The 12,939-nt window shown below is 43.7% G+C and overlaps 1 protein-coding gene across 2 annotated transcripts in view; it reads right to left on the bottom strand.

Moving 5' to 3' along the window:
- The window catches only part of SESN3 (sestrin 3), a 44,916-nt gene extending 34,535 nt beyond the window's left edge, over positions 1-10,381 (bottom strand). The window contains exon 1 of one of the 2 annotated variants that reach the window (XM_038129486.1): positions 10,164-10,381. In XM_038129486.1, the coding sequence (XP_037985414.1) occupies positions 10,164-10,268 (105 nt within the window). In that variant the 5' untranslated portion in view covers positions 10,269-10,381. Of the gene's footprint in view, positions 1-10,118 lie in introns of both variants that reach the window. The other variant, XM_038129479.1, reaches the window with a different exon arrangement.
- Between the last annotated feature and the right edge of the window lie 2,558 nt (positions 10,382-12,939).

Raw genomic sequence — 12,939 nt, forward strand, 5'->3', positions numbered from 1 at the left:
CTCCATTCCCCTCCTGCTTTTTTAAACCATGTGAGAGATGTTTGCAGCACACCCTCCATGGCTGCAGCCTGCTTTCCTTTCACTTGGACTCTGCCCTGGTGGAAGCTCCATCTTTCCTGAAGAACTACAATGCTGGCTGCAGGCTCCTTCAACCTTTAATTACGTTAAGTTGACCTTTTCAGCCAACACACCTTTCCTCCTAACTACTTGTCAAGCACCAGCACAGAGACAACTTTTAAATTGCTGGAACAATAGTCACTTATTTCAAAGCAGATTCTACTTGAATGACCCCCAATGTTACCGCCTCATCCAGTCTTTCCTCAGTAACACGAAACTTAAAATAATAATGTAATTGAACAATTTGTTTGTGTTTTCTGGAGGGAAAAGAAGATGAAAATATTCTATGAACCATTAATACGGCATAAACTAGTCAGGAGTTTTTCTGGTTCAATCTTTCCACTGCATTTGTTTAAATGTGGCAATTGCAAAATGTAAAAATATTAAATATGGTGGAGAAGCAGAAGTGAAAATTAAAACCAAACCAAAAAACAAAACAGAAGAAAGAACACAAAAGGCCATGTCTGATTCTAGAGAGATGCATTAGAGCCTGTCTTCTGGATTTCATAGGGAGAAGTCAACCAGTCCAAATGAACTGTTGACTAATGAACACCAAGCACCTCAAGTGTTCCTGAAGTATTTTGATATGTCTCCTATCATTGGGGACTGGAAGTTTCCACCACAGGATACTAACAGAGTCCCAATTTAGAGTTTTCTAGCCATAGTAGTCTAGAATGAAATTGGCTGCAATGGAATTAAAGAAGACTTAAAAAACATGGGTGCTCAAACAGCTGCCACTGCACATAATGGGCGTTGCAATCAGCTTTTGGAGGGAACTGAAGGAGCCAGCTTATAACGGGGAGAGAAATATGGTGCTTCAACTTGAAATTCTTATTTATAGTGTGTTGTCACCTTATTACTGGACAACAACAGGGACAAACTGGGAACTTCAGCATGTCTCTACCTCATATACACATCACGCTGTGTATAACACATATGCACAACCACCTGAAGTGCAGCTTACAGAGTTAGTAGTATGGGTGCTTCTTCTAAACAGTTGCCTTAATTTTCTAACTCTAAGCCAGATACTGCAGACAGCCAATCATTGCTCACTGAAATAATCACATCCTGATGCTGATTTCCAGGGAAGCACAAGGTTTGCTCTGCCTGCTGAATAGCCAGTGGGTATTTGCATGCAGGCAGCACGTTGACTTCAAGACACAAAACATATTGTAGTAAAGCAACATTTCAAGTGTTCTTCCACACTGGATGAGATCCAGCTGGTGTCAGGTAGAATATTTAGACAGCATGTAGGCGCTCCATTTCATTAGAGGTCTAATCAAATTTCTAAATGCTAGAACAAATTACTATTTCCACACCTCTAATCAGCAATGAGGGTGCTTTACTGAGAGGAATGTCAATCAACTCAGAGGGGAATATTTTTTATTTTTTTAGTTAATAGGCATAATTACTTTAAAACAGATTTAGAACCATATGGCCAAAACCCCTCCAGATACATTTAGACAATAATGTAACTATATTCCCTTTACCACATGCTACAGCAGGAGATATTAAACATATTTACAAGCACTAGTGCTATTAAATTAGGTTCAACACTGTTAAGACACTGTCTTATTAAACAGTTTTTGACTGCAGTATTCATATGAGGAGAGAACATATGCTAGCTTTCAATTGTTTTGTTAGTATCAGCCAGAGCAAATCCAATGTAATAATAAACTGCCCAGAGACAAATAAATGATGATTTTGAATAAGCAGCTGTGTACTGCTCTAGAGTGGTTTACACCAAGACAGCTTGTATTCCTCCACTGTCATGGGCATAACTTTGTTTTACTGAGGTTATGTGCAATTGCTCAGAAGCATGAATTTTTCATTTGAAAATGTTAAGTGAGGAGTCATTCTTGCAACCATTCCTCCTTTCTAAGGAACAATTTTAATCCATCCTATAAAGTGTCAAATGACTCTTAAGGAATTTACATTTCTCTCCAGTTTCATGACAAAACTAATTTGAAATTTAATATCCTTTAAAACAGATACACAATTATGCATTTTGATTCCACACTGCAGCAATTGAGACATATTGACTGTATTTATGACTTTACTGCTCATTCTGAATAGATGAAAATCTGATTTTCAAGTTACCTTTTACTTTTCTTCCAAATGTCTTTTGCATTTGCAGAGGTAACAGAGATCTAGGACTCCAAAGAATTCTCATGAATGCGATTCCTCCTGGCTTTCCTACACATTAACCTAACATTAGTCTATGTTGGGAGACTTAAACCACGAGCCAAAGGGTGGTCCACACACTGACCACACCATATTCCCTTGTGATGAAGACTTATTACTTCTGTTCCAGCCTACTCTCAACACATGAAGCCAGGAATACCTCATATTCCACTCCATTATTATTTTTTACCACTTAGGTCCCCTAAGGAAGGGGACTACAGGTAGCCTCACACTATTACCAAGTTCAAGAGGTTGGAAGCTGAGCTCAGAATCCATTAGAAATCCATTGCTAGTCTAATAAAACAAGGTGCTTACCTTAAGAGTAACATGAGAGTCATTAACAACAACAAAAGGTGTTTAATCATGAGGTTGTATCTGTTTATTTATCTCACCCTAACTCAGGTAACCAGGAACATTCAGAAAAGAATTAATATATCTTGCTAGATCAAGAGCACTGACTTCTGTCTCTTACCCTGAGCACCACCACTTACATCCAGTTCAGCCTCTCCCTAACTTAAGTCCACGACTGCCACAAAGATTGTGCCCACAAGAAAAAATCCCATGCTTCAAAACGCCTTGCTCTCAAGTTAAGAAAGATGTGAGAATGAAGATATCTGAATAAATAAGTGGTTGATATGGTCTGTAACAGGAACAAAATAGTTATTCAGCTTCATAAACACATAATATTGTCTACCATCTCTACCAGCATTTTGGCCCAAGTGATAGTTATCTAATGTCTGATATGCAGGAAGCATCCTATAATAAAAATTTGAAACTAGTAATTAAGAGAGACATTTAAAATTAATACCCCTTGATCACGCTTCCCCTATTATCAGTAACACTGGTCTGCCCAGGATGGCATACCAAGAACTGCATAGAATTTCTTGAACTATCTGTAATGTATTTCATGGACTGACTGGCAAACAATCAGAAAAAATTGTTTGTGGAGAGTATCCCTACCTCCCTGTAATGGCATTTCACAATTTGACTCATCTGCATTACATTCCCTATAGCTTCTACTCAAAGCACAAAGACTACCAGGCTGGGCTGCAGAGACAACAATGGGGAACACCTCTGCATACAAACAGGAACACCTGCAAAGAACAGAGAAATTAAACAGCATAAATTATTTCCATACAGGTTTTTCCAAAGATGATGAGGTGCAATTTCTCATTAACTGAGGTCTCCCTCCTGAGAATTCAAATTTCTTTTCTACTGAAAATGCCCCATTTCCCCCGGTCCATCCTGACCCACTTAGACAAAAGCCAATATTCAGCCCGGACACGCAAACTCTGCTTGAGATCCCCCATTATTCTCCAGCCCTGTAAATGGAAATATGATAATAAAATCTCCAGACCCCAGCTATGCATAGCCAGGGGAGAATTATACCACTATCTTCTCTCTCTCAAATCTCCCTAGCCAAAAAAAAACCAGTTCAAATAAAGAACTAAATGAGTATTAGCAGCTCCCTCACCAATGTGGGAGAGAGGAAAAACCAAGGATGCTTAATGAACTATAGTATTTTTTTCAGATTTCAAAACACTGCCATTTAAAGAGATGTGAGATTTGAAGCCCTAATTAAGTAATATGCATAAATTTAAAGCAAATGTTCACAGAGTCCACATCTCCAAACCACAGTCTGTGATTTGGCTAATGCAATGCTCCACTCCCAGAAGTAACTCTTAGCAGAAGACAACCTCCACACTTGGCTAACCCACTCGCAACACTAAACCTCAAAGTTTCTTTTGAAGAAAATCCTCCAGCCCACTTTCTTTCCTTTCTCACCTCCATTCCTTCCCTGTAATTCAGAAAAGACTGTGTTTTTTGCCTTTTTTTTTAACAGAATGACTATTCTAAATGAACATGGTTGCTACGAGGCCACCTCTTACAGCTTTTCATTGCAAAACAGCGTCGTTCACCAGAGGTTCATTTCACTCATGCCACTCTCATTACAGGTCTAATGAAAATTTAATAGTTCTGCCATCTCATTTTCAGCCAGTAAAACTAGGAAAACACAAGGAAATTTCTTTACAGTAGGTTTTTAAGGCAAAAGTAGGAGAACCCAGCCTGTTGCTGTCAACTTTAACTGCCCTAAAAAGTTTGGTTTGTTGCTCTTGGTTTACACCTTTACATTTTTGGATCCTAAAAATTCCATCTTGTCCCCCCAGCTGCGCATGCAGGATCAGTTGGAGGAGTGACTTGAGCTGGTTTCACCATGTTTCACCGGTGCTCCAGGGGACTGGAAGACACAAACACTGAAGGCAGACAATGTTTTACACAACACAATGTTGCTAAAATTAGAACCAATGCAAACAGAGTTGATTTTTCAGGACAGACTCTGCAAATAATTTTGAGAACTCCTTTAAGAAGAAACACATTGGAGATTTAAAGCCATCTAGGCAGCTCCTCACACCCTCTACAATGTGAAGAGAAATTATTATTAAGAGGCATCAAACTATAGAAGACATAATTTGATTTTACAAATTAAGCTTCTCTGTGACAGCCAACATTTGTTGATGAGATTTACAAAGCCAACTAGACTATGCAACACAACAACAACAACACAACAACAACCAAAAAAAAAAAAAAAAAAAAAAGCGCTGCACTGTGGAAAACCCAGGGTGTTTTCCAAGCAAAGGCATAGCAACTTTGATTTGCCTATGCTCAGAATAGATTGAACCAGGTTGACTTCCCTCAAAATAGCTGAGATATCCTTGAAAGGCCTCTGGATTTTTACAGTGCAGGTAACAGCATCTCCATGCATCTTTCATGACTCATGGTGACACATATTTTAGCTTTCACAGGCTTATGAGACCTGACATTAAACTATTCTTGGTTCACTTTTGGGCTACTTTCTTATTCACCCACACAGAAGAATAATGTGAATGAAAGTGTATTTTTTCTTTTTTTTTTTTTTTTTTTGGATATGACCTCAGCTCCCTGAGCCTAGGCTAGTGCTATTGTAAGCATGGCATCATTTAATGACATTCACACATTTTTACATTTTTTTATCTTAAAAGCGGGTGCTTTTTTTTTGGCAGCATCAGACCTAGAACAAACTCTTCCAGATCCTCGTACCTGTGGACACTTCAATTTTCCAGCCTAAATGATTTATGACCATATTACATCCATCTACTCTTGAGCTAATTTCTCTTCACTTACTCTTACCATGAGATGTATTTATAGACACTGATCATACCCGCTCTCAGCCTTTGTTTCTGCTGGATTAAAAAACCAAACTTTTTTAGTTTCCTTCTGCAAAATCAGTACACCCTTTCTCCCAGCACCCAACCAGCTCCCCTCTGTGCCTGTTTAATTAGGGTCCATCCTTCCCAGCTTCCCTCCTCTTCAACACCACAGCCCTGCAGGGTGACAGGAAGGTCCTCCTGCATCAACATCCTTCTCCCAGCTCCTTCCAAGGAGCTGCTCTTATTAAAGTGATCAGCAGCAAACAGCCAGGCCTGTAACTCTCACATTTCATATCCCTGGATTTCGCACCACTTCAACTATGCCTGTGCTCAAGATCTCCCAGCTCTCCATGAAATGTCCCTCTCTCCCTGGATCAACAACATTTATCACTTGTATTGTCCTCTCAGCACAGCGACTTCTCCTTTCAGCGTAGCCCACCAGAATTTCCATTCTCATCAGTTCCCAATCTCTGTAATTAACAGTAACAGGAAAATTGACAGTGTCAGATCAAAGGTCCCTCCTGCCCAGTACCCTGCCACTGCCAGGGGACAATAGGATACATCTAACAGCCAGGAAAGCATACAGAAACTATACTGAGAGGTGATGCTATTTCATATTTACATGTGTTGTTTCATTTTTCTGTTATGAATTTGCGCAAATAGTTTTCAAATCCAGTTAAACTTTTTGATATATAGAACATTTGATGTTAGTAAATACAAACATTTAATTTGCACTGACTTTCTAGGCTCCATCAAGTTAAACCTTTGATATTACTTCAGATGTCTAATGACTACAGTGCAGTTTTAGTCCATTCAAAGCTTTTTGAAGAGGACACTCTAGCAGCTGTCTTATCAGTAGAAGTCCACTACATTAGTCTAGTATGGTCTGCTTTTGGTGACATCAAGTCATACACATTTTTTTCGTATTTGCTTTAGTAACTTTCTAGAGTATTGGGAGTTGTACTAAAGAAGGACACATGCATGGGAGGATAAAGAGCAAATTATATCCATCATTTTTATGGGTATTTCCCCTCTCACAAGATCACCCTGATCAGGTAGGTCTGTCTATAAATACCAGGAAAAGTCCTGGATTTAATATTCCTTTATGCTGCACTCCAGCACAGACACTGGCTCAAGCCAGGAGGGTCAGCTAAGTCGGGTCCACCTTGCCAACACCGAAGGTTGCTTTTAAACCACACTCCCCTGTCACCCACCTGGCCACTGCCCTACTATCTCCCTCACTGAAATCTAACACAAACCAAATATTTAATCCTGGAACCATGTTTATACTTTTCTGTCCTACCAACTTGTATGTACACGTAAAAGAACCTTTTGCTTCACACACTTTGCAATTTGCAACCAAGCTTGAACAGTTGGCAAATCCTCCCTGTTCCTACATTTCCTGACATATCAGGATTTTTCCATCCCCTGAAGACTTTTTGCTTATTCCTACAAGCCTTCCTGAAGCAGTTATTTATCCAAAGAAATACTGAGCTCTTCCTATATAATATTCTCTTCCTTCTTGCTTAGGATATTGATTTTGTTTATGCAGGAGAACCTTGGGTTTCCATCAGGCTCCAGGATAACACCCTGGAGTGCCCCTGCCCAGGGACTCCCCTACAGGTTGCATTTTCCAAGGGGAGAGCTGGAGCTGTCCTGGTTACTGAAGTGGCAGCAACTCTCAGCCACCTCTAGGCAAGACTTGGCAACAGCACTCCTATGCCCTGTTAAGCACTTTTCCCTACTGGTATGCCAGAGTTTTGCTACAAGGGCTGACCATCCATCCCAGAACCAGAGCTACTCAACTTGTTCAGGTCATTCTTCCATGTATTTAAAACTGATTAAGAGCATTAGCCTTGGCTGTGTGTTCAACAAGCTCACTCACCAAACCCAAGACAGAATCACCTATTACTGGCTGTCCTTTTTTTTTTTTCCCTCCTAAACCAAGCAATGCTGCAGTTGTTGTACCTATGACTGTCTAAGCCCTTCTGATTAGCAACAGTTCTTCTGCAAGCAGATCTGATTATCTATAGAGTGCCATAACAATAAACCCAACTGGAAATTGTATCCTTTTAATATGAGAAACCCTCTTCATAGGCAAATTCAACCCATGAATCCTTAGCAAGATTCTCAGTGCTGCCCTCATGGAACTTTCCATAACAAAATGTAACTTTGATTAATCTGAAATTGGATGAAGCATAAAGTGCTGCATCTAGCTTTTCCTGTTTCCCAACTGAAAGAGAAACTTACCTTCACCCATGAGAATCCAAAACCTGCTAGACCATTCCAAATTTCATTATATGCCACTGAGTTGAAAGCTTGCTTTGTCCCTTATGATTCTGACAACAGTTCTACCTAAATGGTGAGCATTCAAATGACTTCAAATAAAGACTTAAAATGGAGGAAGGCAGAAGAGATTCAACATGTTCCAAGGCCAATCATTTTTTTCCAGTATATTATCACATGAACATTAAGGGAAAAAAACCCAATACCATCAAAAGAACAGATGAGGCAGCACTTATCTGAAGATTATTACTCCTCGAGATTCAGGTCAAATTTACATCTTGCTTCTATCAAGCGTTTTGCTTTTTTTCCTCATATCTACTACTTGCATGCTTGCCAATGAGGTGCAAAAGGTTAAAATTTACAGTGATTTTTACTACACCAACTTTTAAATAATGACAGATGTAGTCAGAAGCTTTGCACTTCTGTTTTTATTGTCCAGCCTCCAACAGAGATGGAACGATGTCCCAGTACCACCACTGAAAGCACAGAACACCGATGCTTCAAGAGGCTTTCACGGGCTGTCGCTCACCTTCTTCATTCTTCCCCAATTTTGTATGGTTGAAATGACCAGAGCCAAAGCAGAGCAGCACTGAATTGCCTTCCTCAACAGACCCAACTGGGTTCCTATGTTTCACCATCATCCCTAAACTACTTTAAAATAAAATAAAAATACAACAATAAATCAAATCCAGCAAGTTTCCCTTTACCAGAAAAGTACCATCTAACCTTGCCCCACCTCCTACCTCCCACTGATATTAAAGAGGTATACAAAAAAAGTCCTACCCAGCAGGATGGGAATATGACTTCAAAAAAATTCACTAACTTAAATTTAATTTTAGATCTACAAGCGCTGCCAAGCACCACTTTATTTGTCAACAAAACATTTTGATTATTTGGCAGAACAAAGCAAGCTCCCTCCCTGCTTGTTCTACAGACATATTTGGCACTGGTTAATTTGTATGTCTTCAGACATATGTCAAGTCTGAAGCTGTTTCAGGCTTTAACTCTGCAGAACTTCTCTGTTTTAAGTACTTGTTTTTCTTAAAGCGGGAACAGCAGCAAGCTAAAGCCAAGAAGGGATTTGGTCCTGCAACGAAATGGTTAAAAATCAGACTCTGCTGATGTGTGCTTCTCTGATCCATTACATTTCTCGCAAGCTGAGCTAAGAGCTGAGCACCAAGTATCAACTGTAATATGATCCAAGAGTTTATGGAAAAAATAACTGCACATACCAAGCATGCACATTTAATAAGATTTTGTTTCCATTAAAATATTCAAGAAACACGATTTTTAAGATCTGCTTCTCTCTCTAACCGATTTTTAACGTTTCTCCTCCCCCTCCCCTAAATACACACCTCCTTTCCAAAAACCAAACCCTTAAAAAAAAAAAAAAAAAGGGAAGAAAGAAAAAAGCAGTCCTACTGCAGGGAAGAGAGGCTTGAAAAACAACTTTGATTGGCACTTGGCCTGACCCACAGAGGAAGAAAAACAGTTTTTGGACAAAGAGCGCAAATATTTGAGCTCATTGACTTACAGGCTTTCTTAGCATTTGCAAGAACCAACCTGGAGCAAAATGTGTTGGGAGAGATTGAATTAAAATAAAACCAAAACCGGCACCGCGTTCATCTTGGGCGCTCGGAGACTCAGCGCATTTGAACAGCTCAGCAATTTTAATTCATTTGCGCTGGACAAACAAAAAGCACCTCCACTAATGCTCCCCGTGAGGCAGATGCCGGGAGCGGGGGGCGCGGGCACCGCACCCCTCCGGGGGCACGGGGGACCCGCGGGGAAGCGGCCGGGCGCTGCGGGGATGCGGGCTGCGGGCTGGGGGGCGGGGGGCTGGCAATTCTTTGCTGCTTTTCTTAGGTTTTTAAAGCTCTGATCCCAGATTCCCTCCCCCCCCCGCACAAAGACTTGACGGAGATCGCGGGGATGGATTTCGCCGGCGGAATACGTGGATAATAAACTTTACGAGCGCGGCGGGGCCCCAGGTCGAGCCCCCCAATGCCGAGTGCCCCCCAAACGCTCGGGATGCAGGGGGCAGCCTGGGACAAGCCTGGGCAAGTGACAGCCGTCCCAAGGGGGATGTGGGCGATGGGGGCGCGGGACTTGGCACCCCTCGGCACCCCCTGGGCTCCTCTCGCCCTGCTCCCCTCCGCTACCCCCACCCACACTCCCAGGCACTCGTCTCCTGGAAAGCCCCCAGGCCACTGCCTCCCTCCATCCCTCCGCCCCACTGCTGCCCTACAGCCCGCTTCTCCTCTGGCCACTGCTGCCGTACGCGTCCCACCCCGCCAAGTCTCTGTCCCACTGCTCCTCGCTCCCCCAGTACCCCCCACAAACCTCTCCCGCAGCTCCCACCGCCTCTGTGCGGGCGCCCCCCGATACCTGTCTCGGCACCTTCCGGCAATTGCCGCACACCCGGTACTGCCCGGCGGCGGCGGCAGCGGCGGCGGCGGCGCTGCCCACGGGTCCGGAGCCGAGGCGGTTCATGGTGGCGGGGACGGCGGCGACGGCCGGGCGGGACGGGGAGGCCCAGGACGCTCCGCGCCGCTCAGCTGCCCGCGCCGCCGGCCGCCCCCATCCCCGGCCGCGGCCCCAGCGCCCGCTCCGCGCCACCGCCCCCCGCGCACACCCCCGCGGGCCCCGCCAATCCGCGCCGCCCGCCCCGCCCACCGCCGCCGCCGCCGGCCAATCGCGGCGGGCCGCCCGCCGCCGGCCAATGGGCAGCGCCCGCTCCGGCTCCCATCTCCGGGCAGCCTGCGAGAGGGGGCGGGGTGAGAGGCGTGACCAGAGCATCGGAGGGGCGTGGCCGGTGGCGTCTCTGGGCAGCCTTGGGCAGAGAGGGGCGGGGCCGGCGCCTCGGCGCGTGCTTCCCGCTGGCCAATAGGGTGGGCGCCATGCAAAGCAGGCCTAGAGGCCACGCCCCCAGGGCCGGGATCCCGGCGGCCGCGGCTCCCCCGCTGCCTCTGCCGCTCCCCCTGAGGCGTCCCCGAGGGCCCGCTGTGGGCCCGCTGTGGGGCATCGCGGGCATGAGGGGCCGGCCTCTGCTCCCCGCCCCGCCTGCCTGCCTGCCGACCGACCCCCCGGGGCCAGAGCCAGTCCCCGGCCGTCGCCGTCCTCCTCGTCTCGAGATACCCCGGCTCCCGGGGCGGGGGCGAGCTGCTCTCGCAGCCAGAGCAGTGGGCTGCACATGCAGGCGCACGGCTGCGCTGCTGCCAGGTCCCGGAGCAGGATGGGCTACTTGCTCTGGGAGAAGCTGGGAGCACTCATGCGAGAGTGTGTGTCTCTGTGGGTGTGTGTGTGTGTGTGTGTGTGTGTGTGTGTTTGCCTCAGGTCGCCGGGATTGTTAGGGATGATGAGTCAGGTTTTCTAGGCTCCATGCTAATGCACGCAGATGGAGTGTATAATTAGGACAGAGGCAAATCTATTATCTGCAGCCTCGGAGAGGGAGAGCTGGAGTATGAACCTCTTTTTTTTTTTTTATCCCGGCATCACTGCAGTTTCCCTTGCCTGTGTGCTCTTTAGCTTTAAGTGCCAGCAGAGGAGCTTCAGCATAAGTAGTCCCAGCGACGTCAATAAAAGTTCATTAAATGTTGAGCGTTATATAACTCATATTTTGAAAGATGATGATATAGAAGGATTTTATTTTTTATTTTTTAATGGGAACAGAATACTGTTACTCTACAAAATTTCCAAGCAGATTTGGGATGTTACATTGTTTTCAAGGTTTCTCTCGGAGAAAGAATTTTAAATTAAAAAAGCTGCTTTTGCTTTGCCTGGGAATACTTTCTGTTTTTGCAAAATGAAGCATTGTATAATTTAGTTAACTGGCTGGCTAAAAAAAGGGCACAATGCAATTAGTAATTTACATATCTTAAAGGAGACTGATTGAACCTAGATCTGTCTTTGAGAACTACTGAAAAGTTTCTCAGATCAGACTTTGTCACCATAAGTAAAACCACAGAAACATTCTCCTCCATCCTCTCCCTTCTATCCATTTGAAAAGGGATCTTTTCCTCAGGCAGAGCAGCCTTCAACAGACGGACACTCTGTGGACTCCGCTGTTGGGAACGCATCCAAATGTTACACTCACAGGCAGCCATACAAAATGCTTGGAGAGGAATACATGGGAGGGGGTTGGGTTCTTTTGTTTTGTTGTTTTGGGGGTTTTTTCCCCCAAACAGTGTACTAGAAATGGCATCCCAACATGAGAAAACAGTTTGTTTGCCTGAGTGCAGCTACTTGCTGTGCCTTGTCTGAATCCCACACACTGCAGCATGGTGCTCTTTAAACCAGGGGAGAAGGGTAGCCAAACAGGTTCGTTTTCATCATGTAGTCTGAATGTAATGCTAAAATCTAAGTAAACTAGGTGAATGATGTAAACAGCCTTTTATTTCTTCCTGAACTTCATTATAATGTTATCTGAAATAGGAATTTTTAAAAGAAGCAGTAGAGGATCAGTGCTATTAGGTCACAAGCAAAGGGGAGTTTACTCTTCAGCTCAAGTAAGATCACTTTGAGTCATTTGCTGTTAAAGTGTCTGGTTCAAAACTCAAACCCATTGGCAATGATGGTAGCAGATACGCTTGAAAAACAGGTAAGAGAAAGATTTTGGCTGAGTTACTCCTAATGTTTAAGATCAGAACATTTGCAAATACTCAGATTTTGGTAATAGCATCCATTAATTTATTTTATATCCACATTGGCAAGTACGCATGACTAAACATTCTTAGAAACTTGTTTGGATCCCATTCCCCTGCTGAAATTATTTCTGCCTCGAGTGACAACTTCAGGTCTTCAACATAGTCCATTAAACCCAGGAAAAATTTCCATTAGTCAGGTGTGAAAGTTAGGCTGACTTCTAAGGCAGTTTAAAATTAAAGAAATTTGGTATCTAGTCTCTGTTCTGCCACAAACATCTTGTGAAAGAAAGCAGGACATGCGTGCCTAGATGTTTAAGTATTTGGTTGACTAACTCTTAATTAAACAAGAAGCACTTAAGTACCTTTGTGGCTCCCAGTCTTGCCTTTCAGTACTTTAGTATCTGAGAAATGTCAAGAGAAATATAAACTTTGAAAATGTTTCATTGTTTTTGGAAACAATACAGCATATAAAAGTTGCCTAAAACCCTTTTTTGCCTTCAAGAAACATTCTATTGGAT

This window comes from Motacilla alba, chromosome 1 (assembly GCF_015832195.1).
Source record: "Motacilla alba alba isolate MOTALB_02 chromosome 1, Motacilla_alba_V1.0_pri, whole genome shotgun sequence".
NCBI classification, from domain to species: domain Eukaryota; kingdom Metazoa; phylum Chordata; class Aves; order Passeriformes; family Motacillidae; genus Motacilla; species Motacilla alba.